This window comes from Xiphophorus maculatus, chromosome 14, assembly GCF_002775205.1.
Source record: "Xiphophorus maculatus strain JP 163 A chromosome 14, X_maculatus-5.0-male, whole genome shotgun sequence".
In the NCBI taxonomy this organism is placed as follows: domain Eukaryota; kingdom Metazoa; phylum Chordata; class Actinopteri; order Cyprinodontiformes; family Poeciliidae; genus Xiphophorus; species Xiphophorus maculatus.
In genome coordinates, this window is record NC_036456.1 from 6,266,653 (window position 1) to 6,288,061 (window position 21,409).

The following is a 21,409-nucleotide window of genomic DNA, read 5'->3' on the forward strand; positions in this document are numbered from 1 at the left end:
GGCTGATGATTCGTGCAGAGCTAACATACAGGGCGCCGTCGACTGGTTTCACTTTAGAGAAGGTTGGCCTGCTACTGTTTCAGTTTTTGTTTTAGTGTAGAATTTCTTTTTTTGGATAGTTATTATTGATCAAAAGTATTTTATTTATTTTTTGGTTTTGTTTAAGGAAGGGGAGTTTTTATTGTCTAGCCCTCTGGCTTGTTTAAAAAAAGGACCTTTGCTGTCCCTGGGTCCCAAACTGTTTTATTTAGATGGAGGAGACCAGTGGAAGGAGAGTTTTTCTTTTCTTTGCTATATTCACCGGGGATTTTTGTGTGTGTGTGTGTTTTTGTTGGGGAACACTTAGGTGCGTTTAGTTATTTTTGTGTTTTCCTTATTATTATTCCTGTCCCAAGCAGACTAACTTTATTCAATTGGGTTTTAAATATGTTTTTCCTCTATGAGGTTTCCAGGGCCAGCATAGACTCCTAGTTTTACTGTGGTCATTTTTGTACAATAAAATAAACTGACTATTTTTGCATTTGAATTTAATAAACTGTATTTAATTTGCAACAGTGCCTCTGGTAATTTTTTACAAACTTATCTGATCTGGTGAAAAGAGGATTTAAGGTTCTCCACACATAACAGAAACTGCACCCAAGGTCACATGAACAATAATAATCAGAGCACATTGCCAGGCCTCAGGGAATCGGCTACAAAAACATAATCTTTCAATGTTAAGAATTAGTTATGACTGCAAAAATAGTGTTACGAAAATGGAAGAATTACAGGTTTAGTGACTCAAACTGAGTTTAAATAATTTCTTGCAGTCTTTAAGGACTGAAAAATAACGTTTGTGAGGATTTGGTTTTCTGTGTGTCTATTTAGTTCCTGTGTTGTCTCGTCTGCCCCTGATTGCTTCCAGCTGTGTCTCCTGTTCCCTGATTACCCCTGGTGTGTTTAATCCCTCCTGTGTCCACTGCTCCTTGTCGGATCCTTGTCTTGTGTCAGATGTCGGCCTCCCCAGCGCCTGTTTTGAGTCTTTCCAGTTGCTACCAGTGTCTGAGCTCCAAGCCTTATTGCTCCCAGGACTTCTGTACAGCTTGCTTTCATCATTAAATCACATTAAGGACATATCAGTTAGACTTTAAATGATTTGGAAACAGAATTATTTCAAAGAAACAAACAACCTGAAATGACACTAAAAGCCCATCGTGTTTTTGATCAGGGTAGAAACATGTGCCTCATTGTCTGCAGTGTTTTCAAAACAAAATCTTGGGACTCGTTTTACCGCTGAATAAGCTGCAAAGTCCTCACCTTGATTTTGGAGATTGAATGTGTTGAAAGTGACGCGAATGCTGACCGGAGCCCCTCAAAGATGGCCTTCAGCGCTGAATCATCCATCCGACCACTAGTTGGTCATTGCTCTACGATGGGCAGAGAGAGAAGTTTAGTTCTATTTTTCCTCAAACATTTTATAGATTCTGTACTTTCACACATCATAGCTGAATTAATTTTAGGTTGACATTAAAAATGATTTCACTTTCATGTTAATGACAGAGCCTTCCAGTCTTCTTTCATGTGTAATTTTTTTTTTTTTTTTTTTTTTAAAGAATCATGTTATTATGTAAAAAAAAAAATCAACATGAGCAAAACAGGTAAATCCTGGTCATTCTTTCTACTTACACAACGTCAGACGAGGCCTGAACCTGACTGACAAACTTAGCCTGGTTTCAACATCTGCTGCTGTTGCCTGCTCCTGCATAGCATGGGTAAGTGTGTATTGGAAGAACAGTATGCATATGCAAAAATGGAGAAAACTTGTAGTATTTACCTGCAGTGATTTCCCACCAGTTATCAACATTAGGCCTAGCTAACGCTAGCTTGAATTCACAGCTATGGGAAGATGTAAGATGAAAAATATAATGTGGTCGTGTATTGTTTTTGTATTAGACAGACCTTAGGCACAAAATTCTCGTGTTATAGCTAAATATTACAAATAAATGATTAACTTTCCACTTTAAAATCCCTGCTACTTGACTGTGACCCAAGACGTGTGGTTATCCAAAGTCAAATCAATGACATAGCAGCAGAATCTCTGGTCTAAATTCACTCATTCCTTTATGCAAAACCATAAGTTAAATGATCCAGAGTGATTTTATTTACCCTTTTAATGCTTTAAAATTAAAGGATGAATGCTGATTGTGAAAGTTACAAATATTGAAGAAAAATGTCCACCCAAGAAAAAATACTGTATCACACTGTTATTTTACACTAGTTTGCTGGCAGTTATCATTCTTAATTATAACAACAAAAAAATACATCAAATAACAGTCTTCTACTGTACTTTAACAATAACGGTATGTTACTGCTAGAATTCTGCCGTAGATTTACAGAAATTTCTCAGAGTGTAATTGAATGGCTGGTTTGCTACGTAAAGCTAAAACAAATTTAGCAAATCTTTAGTTTTAAGTGTATGGTCATATACCTTTGTCTCCTCTTTTCTTAGTGTGTTCAGGCTAAAAGATTCAAACAGGGGCCTGTAATTATCTCTTCAGACTGAGTCTATTTCTCCAGTGCAGACTCTGGAAGAGTTCATTTCATGATTGGGAGTGTTTTGTTGTTGACTTACAATTTAAAAAAAAAAAACACTTGTTGCATGTTTGATGGTTGTGCAGGAGTCTCCACTTCTACTGCTTCTGGGTCAAAGATGCGCTGTTGTACAGCCTCTCCTCTGTCTGCTGCAAACATCTTCACGCGTACAAAGCGTGAGTGTAGAGTTGAGTCGGGGGGCGGGGGCCAGCGGGAAACCGTTCCAGTTAATTCCAAAACATCTTACTTCACAGTGAGTTTCTTTTAATCTTCCTGTTACAGTTTCTCCCACTCTCTCTGACTCACGCTGCACTCCCTGTGCTCTCGACTTGTCTGCTGTTGATGTGTTTGTTCATGAAAGCTTGGCTCATTATACTGAACCAAATCTTTATGACAGCAAGAGTCATAAAGGTCCAAACAAAGGTCCACATCACAAGTCAGCTTCCTGTGGGTGAGCAGTGGCTAGCGCTAGCTTCCTGTCTTGTCTTGTTTTATAAATTCAGTGCGCTCTGCTCTTCTTCTACTCCAGTCCTCAAGGTCCGGTATTCTGCATACTTTAGCTCTTTCCCGGGCTCCTAATAAACGGATCAAAATTTCAATTTCTTAGCAGATCTTTGTAGAACTTTGACATGCTGAGGAGCTAGTTGGACCCTTTGAATCATCTCTGTTGGAGCCGTGACAACTAAAACTATCAGGACACCGGCCCGGTCGATGAGGAATGAGCTTGCAGTCATCTGCCTGTAAATGTGTGAATGACTGAATGTAAAGTGAAGAGCTTTGGAGTCCTCTGGACTTGATGAAGCGCTATACAAGTACAGGCCATTTTACACATTACTATTTCACTTTTATCTCATCTAACAAGAAGATTCAAGTTCCTAACCAGGCCTGGTGCCAGAGCTGGTTCTTAACTGGTTGTTTAAAGGAACCAGTAATTTATCAAAGATGCTCTAAGCTTGCTGAAAACACTTTAACTCCTGTTTTCCAGCACTGCTGATGTGGATAAGAGCTCACCAGATCAGGACTGTGATGCATTCCTGAGCACCACTGACTACGTAACTTTAATCTGATTATCGGACTGTAATTAGTAAAGTGTTAGATTACACATTACCAGGGGTCAGATGACGCGTTGATAACGCCGTGGTTTGACATTTCTGCTCAAGCTATTTATGGATCTGTCAGGTTTCCGACATATGTCCCGCCCAATGATAAACTTGAAACTTGTCCCTACGACCTTGCAGCATTGGAATAGTGAAATATTGACATCATATTTAATCCCTAATAGAAGGTGTTCAGATGTTTATGTCAAAAACCTCTTTGTTCTGCAAACAACAAAGAGGTTGTTTGCAGAACAACCTCTTTGAAAAACAATCAGGCTTTGTTACTTATTTGGACAAATTTGATCTTACTACAAACCTTTAGTCAGTAGTATTTACACAGATACAAAGTGAAATCTTTGTTGATAGTAAGTTGAGTTTGAAATAGTATTTTTTCTCTTTTAGGCATTTTTCTTCCATGTTTAGAGTTTTGTAAGAACATCTCACCATCATAACAGATGAAGTGTTTTTTTCTTGTCACAGTTCTCATTCCTCCATCTGCCTCCATCATCAAACACAGTCATGACACATTGACCACTGTTGATTATCTGATTGTCAAACTGTAGATTTCAGTGTCTAAAGGAGGAACTGTTTCCGTCTGACCACCTCCAGGTGTCTCTGAACAGACCAATAAAGATGTATCTTGAATTTGCAGTCATTAAATTTAACCCCTTGCTCACTTCTCCATTCGTTCCACTGATCAGGTCTGTGTGTTTATCTCTGCAGTAACTCTGAGCTTCCAGCCAGGTCTTCCTATCTTTAATCAAGAAATATTTCTGTGATGAGTCATTTTCTGCGAAGTAAACAAGTCAGAGCACAAAACACTTTCACATGAAAGTTTTAATACAGACATGAATGAGAGGATTTTGACAAACACAGAGGACTATTATTATCTCACCATGATAGCAGGTAAAATTGTGCTTTTCATTACAGGATAAATCTGCCCACTTGAGAAAAAGAAGGGGAACTTTTCCATATAATCCCACAGTTTGGGCCTTCAGATCCAAGATTATTTGGTTCATCTGCTGCCCAGTTTGTTTCACTTTTATTGAACTCCACTCCAGGCAGAGACCAGCACCATGCTCTATTTACGTTTCTTTGGTCATACAGACCAATCCAAGCTTCCTTTATATCTCCTAGTGAGACACTGATGAGTCTCTTCATGTCCTTCATGTTAGTCACTGTGGCCAGGTCAGTGTGTTTCTGACTGCAGTACTGCTGAGCTTCAGTCCAGGTTTTTTCCTCACTAACATAGTGATACTGATAGAGCTGAGAAACTATCAGATGATTCTGGGCTAAAGACAAAACAAAAACAAACTTGTTTTGAGTTATTCCCAAGACAGTTTAACGCTTAGTACACCACCACCAAACTCTTGTTCTCATCCACTGATTTTATGAGGGCACATTAAACTGCCCTCATAAAATCTCTAATACTATTTTAGGTAAAATCTCAATAATATTTCTTTAGAGAAACTCACCCATTACAGTAAGAAGAAACAGAATCCACTGCATATGTACTTTGTCCATCTTCTTTGCTTAGACATGAACACTAAAGAAAAAAACCCAATCAAATAATAAATGTAATTTCCAGAAATACCTTTCTAATAATATAATATACAACATACAATGATAAAGACAAACTTACATCTGGTTATGTCGGTTCACATGGATTCAAGATGATCCAACAGCTTGATGTTTGGTTGTAGACCGTCCTCAGTGAAATGTTCAATGCTTGACACTGATCTCTTGTTTTAGCACCTAGACTCTATTTGAATATTCAAACCATGAAGGAACCTGATATGCTGATGTTTACATCCTGGAATCCAATACTACTGTCACGCCACAGGTAGATCACAGTCAGCCTAGACTCCATTAATAATTTTCCAAATTATCAATTTTGTTTTCATCATTGTATGATTTCACATCAGAAAGATGCGGCCTGATCCACTGTAACACAATGTTCTCATTTTTTCAACATCATTCGACCCAAGTTATCTTGTTCCAGTTTCCATTAAATTTTAGTATTTTTTCATCTGGGATTTAATGATTGTGACAGTAAATGTCGTTCCAGTAGCAGGTTGGACATGAACACAAGAAAAATACAAGAAAAGTAAACGTGCTAATGTTTTTATTCTCAGTTTGATATTTATGAAAAGTTGTTCTACAAATATAAACAAGTGTTATTAGTAAGGTCAATACTGACATGTTATTTCCAAATAAGATAATAATCATTCACTATAGGAGCTGAAACTTGTTTTTATTATAGAAAATCCATACATCAGTTAAAACAGGCTGTCTGAATCATGGAAGAACCCTGAAGCCATGGTAACTGAGCTGTAACCATGACGATCAGACTGCAGGCTGGAGGTTCTTCTGGTTTCCTTCCTGATCAGTCTAACAATGGCTGATCAGGAGCTGCTGCCTGATGGCATCAATGGGCCGTCGTCATTCATGTACAGAGACACACAGCAGGAAACGCATGCAAAGCTGAAAGAGGAAACCCAGAGTACTTCTGTGTTTACAGCAAACCAAAGTTACAAAGTTACAGTTCTTTTCATTCCTAACTTTACTGCACTGGTAGCTCTTAACTCAATAGGCTACAAGGATCACATGTACAACTAGCTTAAATTAAACCAGTTTAATTTAGCTTAAACTGGTTTAAAATAATAAGAAATAAGAAAGTTCATAAAGCACAAAAAACCTGAAGGATTTTTTTGTTCATCAAACAATGCTGTTAAGCAATATTTAAAATCAAAACAATGAGAACGTTTCAACTCATTCCATATTTTTATGTTGTTTTATTTAGTCTCTCATCCAGCAGCTTCTCTCTCAGTGAGTCCTGACAGAGAGCAACACTTCACCTCTGAGTCTGTGACTCTGAACTGTGGAGGAAACTCTGCTGAGTGGAGAGTGAGGAGGTTTTCAGAATCAGGTCACCTGACCGTCTCTGCTCTGACTGAAATGACTGGTTCCTCTTGTACCATTAACAGTCGGTCTTCCCCTAAAGCAGTGATAGTAATCACTGATAGAGGGGATTTCTGATATGGACCTCACAAAATATTTTTGAAGTAAAAATATTTGGTCAGTTCAGATGAGGGAGTTCTCACGAGTCCTCTTCTTCATTTTTGTTTAAACTTCATATAATATGTATAATTGTAGTGTAAGCAAATAATTATTATGTGTTTCCCAGGAAGGCTACTATCAGAAAAGGTGTGTGAAAATACAAAAGCATAATTATTCAGGCAATTAATCACAACTAAGGACATGTTTCTGTCTTCCCTCAGTGTTCTCACACAGTTTGGCTGATAGATGAACAGTTTTGATAAAAGGAAAAATCTCCCACAGGAAAACACCATTAAACTTTATAAGCAACCCTCCCCCCAATGTTTTAGGTAAAACTTGCATGTATGTTCAATGACATACTGTAATATACTGTCATATAACTATTCCAACATATAGTAGCTGGTATGCTAATCTCACATGCTACACACAACGCTATTAGCTTAGTGCTAATGTCTAGGAAAAAGTCAATTCATTTTTCATAGTTAGCATTGGGGCAATAACAATAGACTTAAGAATCAAATATTAACATATGCAATTATGACACAAGTGACTGACCTAAAATGAACCAAAATGACCCACAAGAGGGCGCTGTTTACTGTGAGGACAGCAGCAGCAGGTAGGCAGCAGGAGTAGAGTTTGCAATAAAATAAGAATTATCATTGAATAATTGACATTAATAGATATGTTATCACTTAATGGTGTAATAATGGAAAGAATATTAGTGTTTCTACATGTGTTCTCTCTCTCCATTTACATGAGCATTGAGTAGAATGCTTGTGTAAGTGTTCCACACAAGCATATAGAAATTTTAAGAAAAGGTCCGAAAATGTAAATCATCCTGAGTCGAGAGCAGCAGGCGAGGAAACCGTGTTTCTGTCTGTTCTGCTTCAAAGGAACGTGCATGAAGCAAATGAGCTGACATGAAATAATTCAGCAAAGTAACACTGCAGCTTTTCTCTGGTGAAAATACTAGACGCCTCAGGCACATGCTATACTGAGTTTCTGATCATCTGATTAACAGTCATTTAATATTTAAAAAAAAAAAACATCAGATGGATCAAAATAAAAAGTTAAGTGTAAATTTTGGTATTTTAAGGACTAAAATAAAAAAATTAATTCATTTTTGTTACTGTATAAGTAACAAAAAATAACAAAATGTGGTAAAAGAAAATTTCTCCAAATCAGTTTTTTTTTTCAATAATAAAAAATTTTGACACTTCAACAAAAACTGCAGGTGTGTTTTGTGTCCGGTGAATTTTTGGTTAAAACATGTTTGTGCTTCACTCAGTGGGTAGAGAAGTAAAGTAACTGTAACTAGTTATTACCCAACTCCTCAAACCGCACTGTGCTTGATGTGCACAGGTGCTGTGAGGAGCAATTGTGTTCCTCATTTTGTACTTAAGCTATTTGGATCAGAGCAGATGAATGTGTGTGAAAGGTAACATTAATGGTGGCTTGAGAAAAAACCCTGAATTGTTTGAGAAATGTCAACTTATTAGTCATGTACATTAATCATGTAGTGGAGTTGAAATGCATTTTTTTATCTACCAAACTGTGTGTTGAATAATTGATATACCTCTGGAAGTCATAAGTCAAGAGAATGAAGACCATCACAAGTTGATGTTTGTGTGAATTTACAAAGCACTTTGTTGTGGTTTGTCTTGTCACCTCAGCTGTATCTGGTTCTAAAAACTTTCTCTCTCTCTCTGCACCAAAGATGCAACAATTTTGTGACCCGATGACATAATGAACGTAGGCGCAGACAGCAGATTATTTCCGTCACTGCCCGTTGGGTCACTTGCATTGTCTCTTTCACATTTTTCTCAGAGTCAGATTGTGTTTTTTGGGGCTTTTGAATGAAAAAAAAAACAAGTAATTTGTTGCTGCAGCAGAAGAGCCAAACCTCTACATCTATAAAATGAGGTAGAGGAGGAGTTCACCCAGATGGTCTCGCTAAAGTATTCTGAATCGACATTATATTGGTGACGTCAGAGAGATTTCTCAGTATAATGGCTCATGTTCAGCTTACCTTAGTGTGAGAGGGGCCTCTCATAGTTTTTTGCAGTAGTTCAGTTTCGTCTTTATTTGACATGACTAAATATGGTGCCATCTGCTGGCCAATGTTTAACATTGCACTGTCCCATCATACATTTACCACTAATGAATTATTATCTCAAAAACACACACACACACCTTGTTTCCTCATTGTCTAAAGTTTAATCAGTTTCTTGTTTTACATCAGTTAAAATGAGCAAAATTGCTTCAATTTGCTCAATGTCAAAACTAATGACAGAAAGAGCAGGTTAGAAATGCATTTATTAATGTGTTCAAAATGAGACGTTTACATATAATTCCTCAGTATTTAATAGCATTAAATTTGAACATCATATATGCTTTCAGTATAGGCCTTATACTGAAAGCATATAAGAGAAATGTGCACATGTGCAAGCTAATTACAAACTGCACAGTAAATTTCGCAGTGTTAAAATTCATTGACTCTTTCAGAGCTACAACAGTAAAATGCAAATTGGTTTGCGCATCCTCGCACCAAGTTCAGTGCGTCAAATCTAGCTTACTGTGTTTTTACTGTTACTGGTGCATAAAAAAACCCCATTTAAAATGAACAAACAAGTAAAATAAACAAATAAATCCTGGTGATCCACCAGTCTTATAATACATGCTGCTTTATTATCGCTTGTGTTTGAGAAGAGAATGATTTTTTGTTGTTTTTTTTTTTACTAACAATTGATGTTTTGATATGTATTTAATAAAAGCTGAAATGTTTTATTTAGTGTTAGTCACTGTGGCCAGGTCAGTGTGTTTCTCTCTGCAGTACTGCTGAGCTTCAGTCCAGTTTTTATTCTCATTAATGTAGTGAAACTCATAGAGCTGACAGTCCATCAGATAATTCTGAGCTAAAAGCAAAACAAAAACAAACTTGTTTTAAATCACAGTGCTTTATGTGACAGAATAAAACTTTTCTTGTGTTACCATCCAATTGTTTTATGAGCCGACATGAAACTGCAATCATTTTAGATAAAGTATCAATAATATTATTTATGTATGAGCTTACCCATTACAGTAAGAAGAAACAAACTCCACTGCATATTTACTTTGTCTGTTTTGTTTAGAGATGGTCACTAAAGAAAAAAAGCCAACAACAAATATGTAATTTTCAGAAATCCCTTACTAATAATATATCTGCTCACATCGTTATTAAATACAAACTTAAAACTGGTTTTCTCCTTTTTATATGGAGTCAAAATGATCCAACAACTTGATGTTTGGTTGTAGACCTTCCTCAGAGACATGCTCAGTTCCTGATGCAGATTCTTGTTTTAGCACCTAGACTCTATTTGAATATTCAAACCTTAAAATAACATGATATGCTGATGTTCCCATCCTGGAATCCAAAGCAGATGTAATGCCGTAGGTAGATGTCTGTCAGGTTATTTCCTAATCCAAATTTTCCAAAAGCTTATTTTTGTTTTCATGCTTTTACAGCTTACATCAAAAAGACAGATCCTGATGGGCCTCTGCAAAATATGAATATTTTGTCTTGTCATTTATTTATAGTTCAGTATAAATAAAATGGTACATTTTTTCATCGTCATTTGGTCCAACTCAGCCTGTCTCAGTTCAACACACGTTATTTGGTTTATCTCTGTGACGCAGATATTCACAAATGTGATCAATTCTGATTATTTCATCATTGGTCGTTTTCAGATTTCAGTGTTTTCATTATGTTTAAGCTGACAATATGATAGGGACATAAAAATAACGTTCAGCATTCTTACCACACCCTAAATGTTTCATCTTCCACCATGGCCATTAAATCATATTTCTTCTCCATCGTTTTCAACTAAATCAACCGATGCTGCTGCATCTTCTTCACCTTTCCTCTGTCCATCTTTACGTATACTGTAGTGTGCAGAGTCAGTTTTAGATGTTGACCTGGAACAAGACTGCAGCTCGTTAAACCCGAACCTGTTCTCCTGACATTTCACACCGGTTTGCTCATAAGACAGGAATCATAATATAAGCCGACTGTGTTTTACTTCCTGTTGAAAATTCCTCATGTAGGGTTGCTGTTTAAAAAGTCAAACAAAATGCAAATCAGAGTTTACAGAGAGCCCTGGTCTACATCCAGCTTCCTTCTCTCGTCAGACGTCTTGTTTTTAGCTGCGGCATTTGAATAGTGAAACACCGAGATCAAATATATTCCCAAATGGAAAGCTTTTAAAAAAAAAAACAACCTCGCAATATAATTGTATAGTTTGGAAAATTTATTTTCATGGGCTAAAAATGGAACAAGACAGAAATTATGCAGCCAATAAATGTTAAGTTTATGGCCCCAGATTTTCTGTTCTATGACTTCTAATGTCAAATTGACAAAACTGTAACGCTGGACTTCATTGTTGTACTTGAAAAATCTGAGTCTTAATGGGATACAAAATGTATTGGACCAGGTGCTGAACAGAATATTTGACTGAAAATGTATTGAAATTCTTTCAGGTCCATCCAAATCAATATCCTCAAGACAACAGCAAACAAGTGACCTTGTTTATACTGCAGTAGGAGACACATTGCAAAATGGAAACATTCTTCCAGCCACCATCTTTATCTTTATCTCTACTGGGAATTAACACATAAATATATCAAACACTGTAACCCTCTGATGTCTCCCCACCCTCAATGTTTAAAATGTGTTGTTTTGTTGCTAGGTAACCTAATTTATGCAACAATAATAACTTATGTTGAATTTAAATTGTGGGAAGGGGGGTGAAGGGCGAAATGTTTGCTCTTCCCAATTTCAGCTTGGCATCAGAAGTCAGGAGAATTTTACAGAAACATGTGAACTAAAGACAAGAAGCCAAAATGAAAAGTTCTCTTATCAACTTCTACGACTCTCTGCTGGTCCACATTTATTAACACGTTGTATTCAGTGTGGCAGTGATCCACAAAACCACGTCTTAAACCTAATGAAGAAATAAGCCGATACATTTTTGGTGATTATTTATTGCCTTTTTGCTTCGATACATAGAGTATTTAACATGATAGTTTAATATATGGAGCAATAACAAGTGAGCATTCTGGATAGCATAAGAATATATACATGGATATTATTAGATCACATTAAAAACAAGTATTATGTTTTTTATCAGACTTTCTTACAGCTAGGGTTAGGATGGACATGTTGCTCTGAGTGAACATATTTTACGTGCCACACATGGCTTATGACGTAAAGCAGAACAAAATCCAAACAATGTGACCTACAATATTCAATCATTTCCTTGTCTTCATATATCAGCATTCATATACAGCCTGTTTGAGAGTAAGTGTTATATAATACATCACTTATTCTCCTGGAGGATGTTGAGAACAGATAAAGTTAAACTTCTCTGGATCGTTTTTCTTAAACCACTGATGTTTTCCTCCCGTCTCCATGGCTCCAGACATGTCACAGTCGTCCATCGGTCCATCTTGGTTCCAGTTCTTATAGATGACCACCTCGTCACTGACCCAGAACCACAAATCCAGAGTGCAGGCGTAGTGCAGACCCGTCCAGACAAAAGGAGTTGAAGCAAACTGGGCTATTTGCTGGACCAATCTCTGCTCATCAGAGTCGGTGATGGTGACCAGGCCATGGTGGTTCTCTCTGCAGTAGTTCAAGGCGTCCTCCCAGGTTTTATTTTCTTTGATCAGGATCACTGTACTTTCTGTTGAAATAAGGAAAACAAACATCTTATCTGTAGCTTTACTCAGGCCGTTATTGTGGACTAATAGTTTATCCCTCAGTTTATCCATCCTTCTTAAAGGGTTAGTATTATGTGTTTTCTAGGTACATAGTGTCATTTTATAGCATAATCAAGTAACTATGCTAACTTGAGTTGTGATAATAATGTTTTATGGAAAAGATAACTTTTAGAAATCTTACATAACAATTTAATGCCTTATAATTGAGTCTCTGTCTCTTTAAAAAATTCCTGCTCGTTCTGAAACTCCGCCTTCAGGAAGTCATCAGAGAATGACTCCTCTATGAAACTATAGCATTCTTTTAATCCGCTTTTCACTGAGGAGTGGCTCGTATAATGAACTCAGAAATGTGCAGAGTTCATTGTTGCTAATTGCTATTGGCTAGTCTGAAGGAGCTGAATGAAGGAGTTGTGGGGGAGCACCAAATTGTTGCTAAGGGAGATTAAGGAATTTCTAAAACATGCATGGAGAATCAAGGTAACATTTCAAGTATGTTTTTGATGAGCAAATAACATTATAAAATGATGTTAAATAGATTTTACATAACACTGCCCCTTGAAGAAAGTCTCTGAAATATGTGTTTCATTTGAATACCAATAATGGATCAGACTTTAATTTCATTAATATGCACCATAACACCAAATTCAACTTTTAGATATAAGTGGAACCAAACCTTTGCAAGAAAAAAAAATTAACAATAAGAAAGAAGGATTTGGTTTAAAATAGGACAATTTTAAGAGTCACAATTTTGATGCAGAAAAAAACTAAATCTAATTCAGTATTTGTATATATGGTGCTTATAAACCCAGAGAAGGCTACAGCAAAAAAAAAAAAAGAAAAGTGAACTTGCTCCCAATTGTTTGACCAGGAATGTACATGCAAATAAAAAACAACATCTCACCATCATAACAGATGAAAGGTTTTTTCTTGTCACAGTTCTCATTCCTCCATCTGCCTCCATCATTAAACACAGTCATGGCACATTGACCACTGTTGATTTTCTGATTGTTAAACTGTAGATTCCAGTGTCTAAAGGAGGAACTGTTTCCGTCTGACCACCTCCAAGTGTCACTGAACAGACCAATAAAGATGTACCTTGAATTTGCAGTCATTAAATTTAACCCCTTGTTCACTTCTCCATCCTGTAGTTGCTTCATTCCACTGATCAGGTCTGTGTGATTCGCTCTGCAGTAACTCTGAGCTCCTGTCCAGTTCTTTGCTGCATAAATCAAGTGGTATTTCTGTGATGAATTATTTTCTGTGAAATAAAGACAAAAGAGCACAAAGCATGTAATTCATAAACATCATTGAAAGGCTTTAGACAAAACCAAATGACTATTTTCTCACCATTATAGCAGATAAAATTGTGCTGGTCATTACAGGATAAATCTCCCCACTTGAGAAAATTAGAGTCATCTTTCCATATAATCCCACAGTTTTGACCTTCAGATCCAAGATTATTTGGTTCATCTGCTGCCCAGTTTGTCTCACTTTTATTGAACTCCACTCCAGGCAGAGACCAGTACCATGCTCTATTGACGTTTCTTTGGTCATACAGACCAATCCAAACTTCCTTTATATCTCCTAGTGAGACACTGATGAGTCTCTTCATGTCCTTCATGTTAGTCACTGTGGCCAGGTCAGTGTGTTTCTCTCTGCAGTACTGCTGAGCTTCAGTCCAGGTTTTATTCTCATTAATGTAGTGAAACTCATACAGCTGACAGTCCATCAGATAATTCTGAGCTAAAAACAAAACAGAAAGAAAACAGTTTTAAATCACATTACACCAGAATAAAACTTTTCTTGATTTCTCATCCAATGGTTTTATGAGGGCATAGACAAAATCTCCATAATATTTATTCAGAGCAACTTACCCATCACAGTAAGAAAGAACACATACCGCTGCATGTTTACTCTAGTTGTGTAGAGATAGACGCTAGAGGAAAAGTCAATGTCAAACAATGAATAGAATTTCTAGAAATCCCATCCCAGTAATAATAATAATAATAATAATAATAATAATACACTGTCATGAAAGACAAACTTACATTTGATTATGTCCGTTCACAAGGATTCAAAATAATCCAACAGTTTGATGTTTAGTTGAAGACAGTCCTCAGGGAAATGCTAGGTGCCTGACACCGATCTCTTGTTTTAGCACCTCGACTGTATTTGAATATTCAAACTTTCCAAAAAAAAAAAACCTATGCTGATTATATGCGTCATGGAATCCTACGGAGCCCCTTAGGGGACATGGAGAGAAAAAAAAAAAGGAAAGAAATCCCGACTTATTATCTCGAGATCCCGACTTATTATCTCGAGATCCCGACTTATTATCTCGAGATCCCGACTTATTATCTCGAGATCCCGAGATCCCGACTTATTATCTCGAGATCCCGACTTATTATCTCGAGATCCCGACTTATTATCCCGACTTATTATCTCGAGATCCCTCGACATTTCTGAAAAATCGCGAGTTACTTTTTTTTGGGGGGAAAGGCATGTTTTTATGCGGTAAACGTGGGGGAGTGTGTCTACATTGATTATGGAGGACGACTTATATCATTTTCTGCGGTCCAGAGATGTTCCAGAGGACTGTAGCTGGTTATTAATGAATTCTACCAAAACTGCCAAGTCGGAAAAGGACTTGCGCCGAATGAGTCCCCGCGCTCTGAAAACTCTCTTCAGATGTCTCTCACTAATACTAAATCCATGTCTGCTGTCAAGCACTGATTTAATGTGTTTATACTCAAGCCCAAGCTCGAAATAAAAATCTATATATCTACCCCATGGGTGGGTGTCCTCCATCACTGTGATTAGGTCGTTATGTACTGATGTCGGGATCTCGAGATAATAAGTCGGGATAATAAGTCGGGATCTCGAGATAATAAGTCGGGATCTCGAGATAATAAGTCGGGATCTCGAGATAATAAGTCGGGATCTCGAGATAATAAGTCGGGATTTCTTTCCTTTTTTTTCTCTCTCCATGTCCCCTTAGGGGCTCCGTAGAATCCAAAGCAACTGGAAAGTCAGGTCAGGTTTCATTACAAATTTTTGAAGTGTGTTTTTGTTTTCTTCCTTTTCCAGTTTACATCAGAGACATGTGGCCTGCTGGGTTCTGCAGTTTTTTTTTTTGTTTTGTTTTAATTGCTTCATCGTCATTTGACCCAACTTAGTTGGTTTCAGCTTAATATTTCAGTTATCTTGATTTCCTAAATTCTCTACAATCTTTAGCAGACAGAATTGGTTATACAAAAAAGCACAAACAACAATTTCATTAGTGAAACTGCTGAGCTTGTTTAAAGAGCTGGTTTCACAGAACCAAGGTCCCATGTTCTGAATAAGACTGTTTTAAAGTTAAATTAAAAAAAAAAAGGAAATGAACTGTGTTAGTGTTGTTCATGTTACATCATTGTCATATTTCACTTTTGATTCCACACGTATAGGAAAACATGCAGCAGATGTTGCTTTTATGAAATACATCACATGACTTACTAACCTCTCTGGAGAAGCACAGAGTTTGCAGAATCGGGACCTTTTAAAAAAATGCATTTGTACTAAGGACTCAAAATTCATAAATCAAAGTGAGACGACACAAAGAAACCTGAAAGAACATATCGTTTTAATGATCCAATTCAGTTTCTCACAGAAAAACATTAGCATTAGTTTGAAATCTTCATGCTGACAGGGATATATATTTTTAATTGGAAATATACCCTAAAGAACTCAAACCACCATACTCTCTTTATGCACAATTTGGAAGTGTGTGTGTGCTTCTCTTCATCTCAGAGCCTTAGCCCATTGAGCGAAGCACATACGTAGACTTATGTTTGGCAAAGCAGGCCAGATATGGAGCTTTTTTAGCTGTATGTATAGCTGCTAAGTGCAAACTACTTTTGATATGAGTGTACTATGCTTAAACAGGCAATAACAGGATACACACCATGACTGAGTAAAGACAGGAACTGGTTTGTGGCAAATTTGTATCAATAGTTTACATGTGGTAAACACAGAGCAAAAAAAATTAATTAATTAAGACACATAACAGACAAAATTAAACCACATATGATCAAATGTTATGAACCACTGATATGGTCTTCCCGTCTCCATGGCCCCTGACATGTCACAGTCATCCATCAAGTCATTTGAGGCCCAGCTCTGATAGCTGACCACCTGGTCTCTGACCCAGAACCAGAAATCCAGAGTGCAGGTGTAGCGCAGACCCATCCAGACTAGAGGACTTGTGGCCTTCTTGACTTTCTCCTGGACCCATATTTGGTCATCCATGTTGGTGATGGTGACCAGGCCATGGTGGTGATCTCTGCAGTAGTACAAGGCGTCCTCCCAGGTTTTACTTTTGTTGATCAGAATCAGTTTATCTGGCAGTGAAACAGGTAATGCATCAAACCTCTGAAACCTGTATCTCTATATCTACCATTATCTCTGTCACTACTAAGAATTTAGATAATCTCATCTATGCAGCAATAACTTCTAGCTGCTGTCCACCAGTTGAAATCCAAATTGTGAGCATGGATGAAGGAAAAATATATTTTAAATCTAAGGAATAAATAAATCAGTAGATATTTTGGTTATACTTTATTGTCTTTTTTTTTTTTGATACACACAGTAATGTAATAATTTAATAGAGTGATCAATTAAACAGGTGAGCAACCTGGATAGCTTGAGAATACAAACATGAATATTATTAGATTAAATTTAAAACAAGTTATATGTGCTTTGAAAAGAAACATAATTACATGATACATATGCATATGAGGTAAAACAGAACAAAATCCAAACAGCATAACCTACAATGTGAAATCAATTCCTCTTCTACATACAGTATATCAGCTTTTATATACAAGAATATGAGAACAAGTGGTGTTTAATACATCACTTATTAACCTAGAGGATGTTTAGAACAGACAAAGTTAAACATGTTGGCATCATTTCTTTTAAACCACTTGTATTCTCCTCCCGTCTCCATGGCTCCAGACATGTCACAGTCGTCCATCAATTCATCTGAGGCCCAGTTCTGATAGCTGACCACCTGGTCACTGACCCAGAACCAGAAATCCAGAGTGCAGGTGTAGCGCAGACCCATCCAGACTAGAGGACTTGTGGCCTTCTTGACTTTCTCCCGGACCCATATTTGGTCATCCATGTTGGTGATGGTGACCAGGTCATGGTGGTGATCTCTGCAGTAGTACAAGGCGTCCTCCCAGGTTTTACTTTTGTTGATCAGAATCAGTTTATCTGGCAGTGAAACAGATAATGCATCAAACCTGAACCACCGATCCAGCTGTTGTGTTGAAGCCTGGAAATGCGTTTATACTGGGCTTTGAAAAACAGCAACGCCCAGGACATACACACTCATGCTAATCCAAAGTAAACATTAGCATGTCAATGACTTTCATTGACTGAATTGTTTACAACATGATATGCAATATTACAGTTCATATTTCAAGCAAGTAGATTATGTTGTTTTATAGTGACAGATGTTGAAGAAAAACTCACCATCATAACAGAAGAAAGGTTTTGTAACAGAGCAGTCCACATTCTTCCATCTGCCTTCACCACTGAATTCAACCAGGGCACATTGACCGTTGTTGTTTTGCTCATCATCAAACTGTAGATTCCAGTGTCTGAAAGAGAAACTGCTTCCATCTGACCACCTCCAGGTGTCTCTGAACAAACCCATAAACACATATCGTAGTTCGTTTTGCAGGCTGCCTGTCGAGCTCAATACTTTCCTCAGTTGTTCATCAGTCACCTGGTCCAGTCCACTGACCAGGTCTGTGTGCTCCTTTCTGCAGTAACTCTGAGCTGCCAGCCAGGTCTTACTTTGCTCTATCAGATGGAATTTATCTGAAGTTTTTCTTTCTGTGGAGAGACAGTCAATGGGAGCAGGATGGGTTAAAAGTCAGGGACAGTTTTAAAACCCCGAGAAAACAAAAAATGAAAATCTAAGCTTTATAAAAGTGGCCAGTTTGCCCTACATCAGCCAAAGCCTATAGCAGCACAGCTACAGAGGTAGCTCAGGATAAACTTACGCTTTAGTCGAAAGTTTTAAGCCGAGTTTTGAAAGTTGACAGGCTGCCTTACTCAGACTGCAACTGGGAGCTCCTCCTCAATGAGGAGGTCTAAAATTAGAGACATAAACCTCATTGATATCTATCGGAAATCTTGCTCCACCTGCAACTCTGCTTCCCCGTCCGGACTCTCGCATCCCAGCATTTTGGAGAACTAAGAAATTCAGCAAAATAAATGTAAAAATTTTTTTTTTTTAAAACTAGAGCAGCTGTTCCATCCAAAGTGGGATGAAATGTGTCTCTCAGGATCAGATTAGGTTTCCCCCGAAATGTTCACCAATAAACAAAGTAGCTCAATTTGTTTTCTGGACACCACCTACGCAACCAGTGGTGGAATGACAGCAGGGTGCTAGTCACGACGCCATGGGTCAGATCAGTTAGGGGACCAGAGAAAATGACAGAATCTGGCGCTGTTTTAATACATTTACACACTGAAGTAAGTTACTGTTGATCACCGTAAGCAAGGTGTCGTTACCACCAGCATTAATAAGAGTTTTACTGGTATCCTTAGCTACCAGTTTTAAAAAAAAAGATTTGATATCGCCTCCTCTGGCTGTAGGCAAACATTTCCAACTGTGGACTTTTAAGCCCACACTTACCACAGTGGGCTTAAAAGTGGGAATATTTTCATTGTTGTATTTCTTTTTTATATATTTATTTTAAGAGGGCAAAAAACAAGACCAATTAATGACACAAAACAATCTTACCATTATAGCAGAGAAAGTACTTCTCTCTGTTGCAAGAGATGTCGCCCCACTTTAGACTTTCTAAAATAAACCCACAGTTTTCAGTATCATGATCATCTGGCTCAGCATTGTCCCATTCTGTTTCATTCACATCGAACTCCACTCCAGGTAGAGACCAGTGCCATTTCCTGATGCCATTTGTCTGACCATACAGACCAATCCAAGCTTCTGCCATTGTTCCTGGTGATTTGCTGAGGAGTCTGGTCAGGCCTTCCATGTTAGCCACTGTGGCCAGGTCAGTGTGTTTCTCTCTGCAGTACTGCTGAGCTTCAGTCCAGGTTTTATTCTCATTAATGTAGTGATACTGATAGAGCTGACAGTCCATGAAGCAACACTGAGCTGTAAACAACAGAAAAGAAATTAAGTGAATGGTTTGTATTTAAAAGTCTTTTTTTTCTGTTTTGTAATCTGAAGACTTTGAATTAGCTGTAAGAATTTGATCAAAATTGTAAACCAATTGATCCGGCAACCAAAATTGTATTTATAATGTTTATTCAGAACCACTCACCCAACAGAATGAGGAGGAAAAGGATCAGCGTCATATCTGCTTGGTCAAGGGTGAACAGTTTGTGCTTTAAGTTTGTTTTCAAATAGCCATGTCTGTTGGGGGGAAAAAAGTAGATTATTCAAACACATTCTGTAAAGGTAAAAGCAATTGCAGGATTACAAGAACGTCTACCACTAATAAAGATTACATTCTAGACAATTCAATATTTTCTGGCCAGGTTTTGTAAAAGTTGCTGTTTTTGAGTATTCATCCATTCAACTATTCTAGCTTGAGCCTTAACTCTTTATAAAAGTTCACCAGCCAGCCAGTTAGTCTCAGAGAGGACTTTATATTTACTTTTCTGTGACAGTATAGAGATAACATGCAAAAACAAAAACAATAAAAAAATCATCGAAATGGTTATAAAAACAAATTAAACGGCAAGTTAAAAAGTCAAGACATTTAACAATAGAACAGGAATATGATCAAATGGTGAGCAGAGAAGAGACTTACATCTGGTTACATCTGTTCCGATGAATGGTTCGGTAGTAGACAGGTCCGGGAGAAATGTAGACGCCTGCTCAGAACAGACGGCTTTTGTTGGCAAAGAGACAATTTGAATATACGCGTCACTCAACCCTGTTGCTCAGTTACATAAATTATACAACTCTTGGACAAATAGCCACCTACTAGAGAAAGTCACTTCAGTCAGGGGTGTTTAGATTACTTTGTGTTATAGTCAGCATTGCCAATAATTTAGTCAAAGATTTTAAAACACCCAGCAGAAGTAGAATATTTGTATAAACGTGAAAGATAATCCAGAAACTGTGAGGATTTGAGTTTTTCTGTGTGTTCATTTCAGGTTCTGTGTTCGGTGGAGTCTCTGTGGTGTCCAGTCTACCGCTTGATCAGTTACACCTGTTCCTTGTTTATGCCTGAAAACAAGGAGTAAACCATTTTTTCTGAATTGTCTTTTTTTTTTACCCCTCCAGGGGGTCTTTTGTGGGCTCTAGTGTCCCTTATATGACAGTAGGCTGACAGGAAACGGGGAAGACATCCGGCAAATATCGTCGGGTCCGGGAGTCGAACCCGCGACGGCCGCGTCGAGGACTCAAAGCCTCCAAATATGGGTGGCGCTAACCACTACGCCACCATGGCACGCCCCGGAATTGTCTTTTTTAAAACAATTTACGTCATTATATACCCAATATAATGAAGTAAATATGGGGAGACATTGTCAACAATAATTTAAAAAAAAAGTCAGAAATACAAATGCAGCTAAACGCTAAAACAGAAACACCTGTGGATAATGATACTTCAGAATTCAATTTACTTAATTTAAATAAAATCTATCTACAAAAAAAAAGTAGTAGGTATGTTTTGGTTTTAATTGTGTAATTCAAATATGCAATCACTTCCTTGATCACATATTTGACCAAGACGACTAGACTAGTCAAGCCGTCTAGTCGTCTCGTCTCGTCTAGCCTTGTCTAGTCTAGTTTGCTGTCAGTTATCAGTCGTGTGAACCGGTTGCTACCAGTAGATGAGCTTTAGCCTTCCACTCACTCTGTGCTGCCTGGACTTTGTATCTCTGACTTC

The 21,409-nt window shown here is 37.5% G+C and overlaps 2 protein-coding genes and 1 long non-coding RNA gene across 3 annotated transcripts; all 3 read right to left on the bottom strand.

Moving 5' to 3' along the window:
- Positions 1-4,578: 4,578 nt before the first annotated feature.
- LOC111610996 lies at positions 4,579-5,381 on the bottom strand. The gene is made up of 3 exons (XR_002753849.1): positions 5,311-5,381; positions 5,144-5,214; positions 4,579-4,960 (listed from the first exon to the last, which is right to left on the bottom strand). It is a non-coding gene; the product is annotated as an uncharacterized LOC111610996 (long non-coding RNA).
- A 6,358-nt stretch (positions 5,382-11,739) lies between these two features.
- Positions 11,740-14,601, bottom strand: LOC111610988 (C-type mannose receptor 2-like). Its single transcript, XM_023346399.1, has 5 exons — positions 14,534-14,601; positions 14,360-14,421; positions 13,833-14,228; positions 13,387-13,743; positions 11,740-12,448 (listed from the first exon to the last, which is right to left on the bottom strand). The coding sequence occupies exons 2-5, from the start codon at positions 14,391-14,393 to the stop codon at positions 12,087-12,089; spliced, it is 1,149 nt and encodes a 382-aa protein (XP_023202167.1). The 5' UTR covers positions 14,394-14,421; positions 14,534-14,601; the 3' UTR covers positions 11,740-12,086.
- A 2,505-nt stretch (positions 14,602-17,106) lies between these two features.
- LOC106699930 (C-type mannose receptor 2-like) lies at positions 17,107-20,371 on the bottom strand. Its single transcript, XM_023346400.1, has 5 exons — positions 20,324-20,371; positions 19,832-19,923; positions 19,285-19,662; positions 18,003-18,368; positions 17,107-17,741 (listed from the first exon to the last, which is right to left on the bottom strand). The coding sequence occupies exons 2-5, from the start codon at positions 19,863-19,865 to the stop codon at positions 17,386-17,388; spliced, it is 1,134 nt and encodes a 377-aa protein (XP_023202168.1). The 5' UTR covers positions 19,866-19,923; positions 20,324-20,371; the 3' UTR covers positions 17,107-17,385.
- Between the last annotated feature and the right edge of the window lie 1,038 nt (positions 20,372-21,409).

What these genes read in the sequence shown, in the direction of transcription:
- LOC111610988 (XM_023346399.1), bottom strand. Translation starts at nt 14,393, where the DNA reads ATGCAGCGGTATGTGTTCTTTCTTACTGTGATGG. An exon ending in CAATTTTATCTGCTATAATG is followed by an intron (nt 13,744 to 13,832) that starts GTGAGAAAATAG and finishes TTTATTTCACAG; the next exon opens with AAAATAATTCATCACAGAAA. An exon ending in ACCTTTCATCTGTTATGATG is followed by an intron (nt 12,449 to 13,386) that starts GTGAGATGTTGT and finishes TTATTTCAACAG; the next exon opens with AAAGTACAGTGATCCTGATC.
- LOC106699930 (XM_023346400.1), bottom strand. Translation starts at nt 19,865, where the DNA reads ATGACGCTGATCCTTTTCCTCCTCATTCTGTTGG. An exon ending in GTACTTTCTCTGCTATAATG is followed by an intron (nt 18,369 to 19,284) that starts GTAAGATTGTTT and finishes GTCTCTCCACAG; the next exon opens with AAAGAAAAACTTCAGATAAA. An exon ending in ACCTTTCTTCTGTTATGATG is followed by an intron (nt 17,742 to 18,002) that starts GTGAGTTTTTCT and finishes TTTCACTGCCAG; the next exon opens with ATAAACTGATTCTGATCAAC.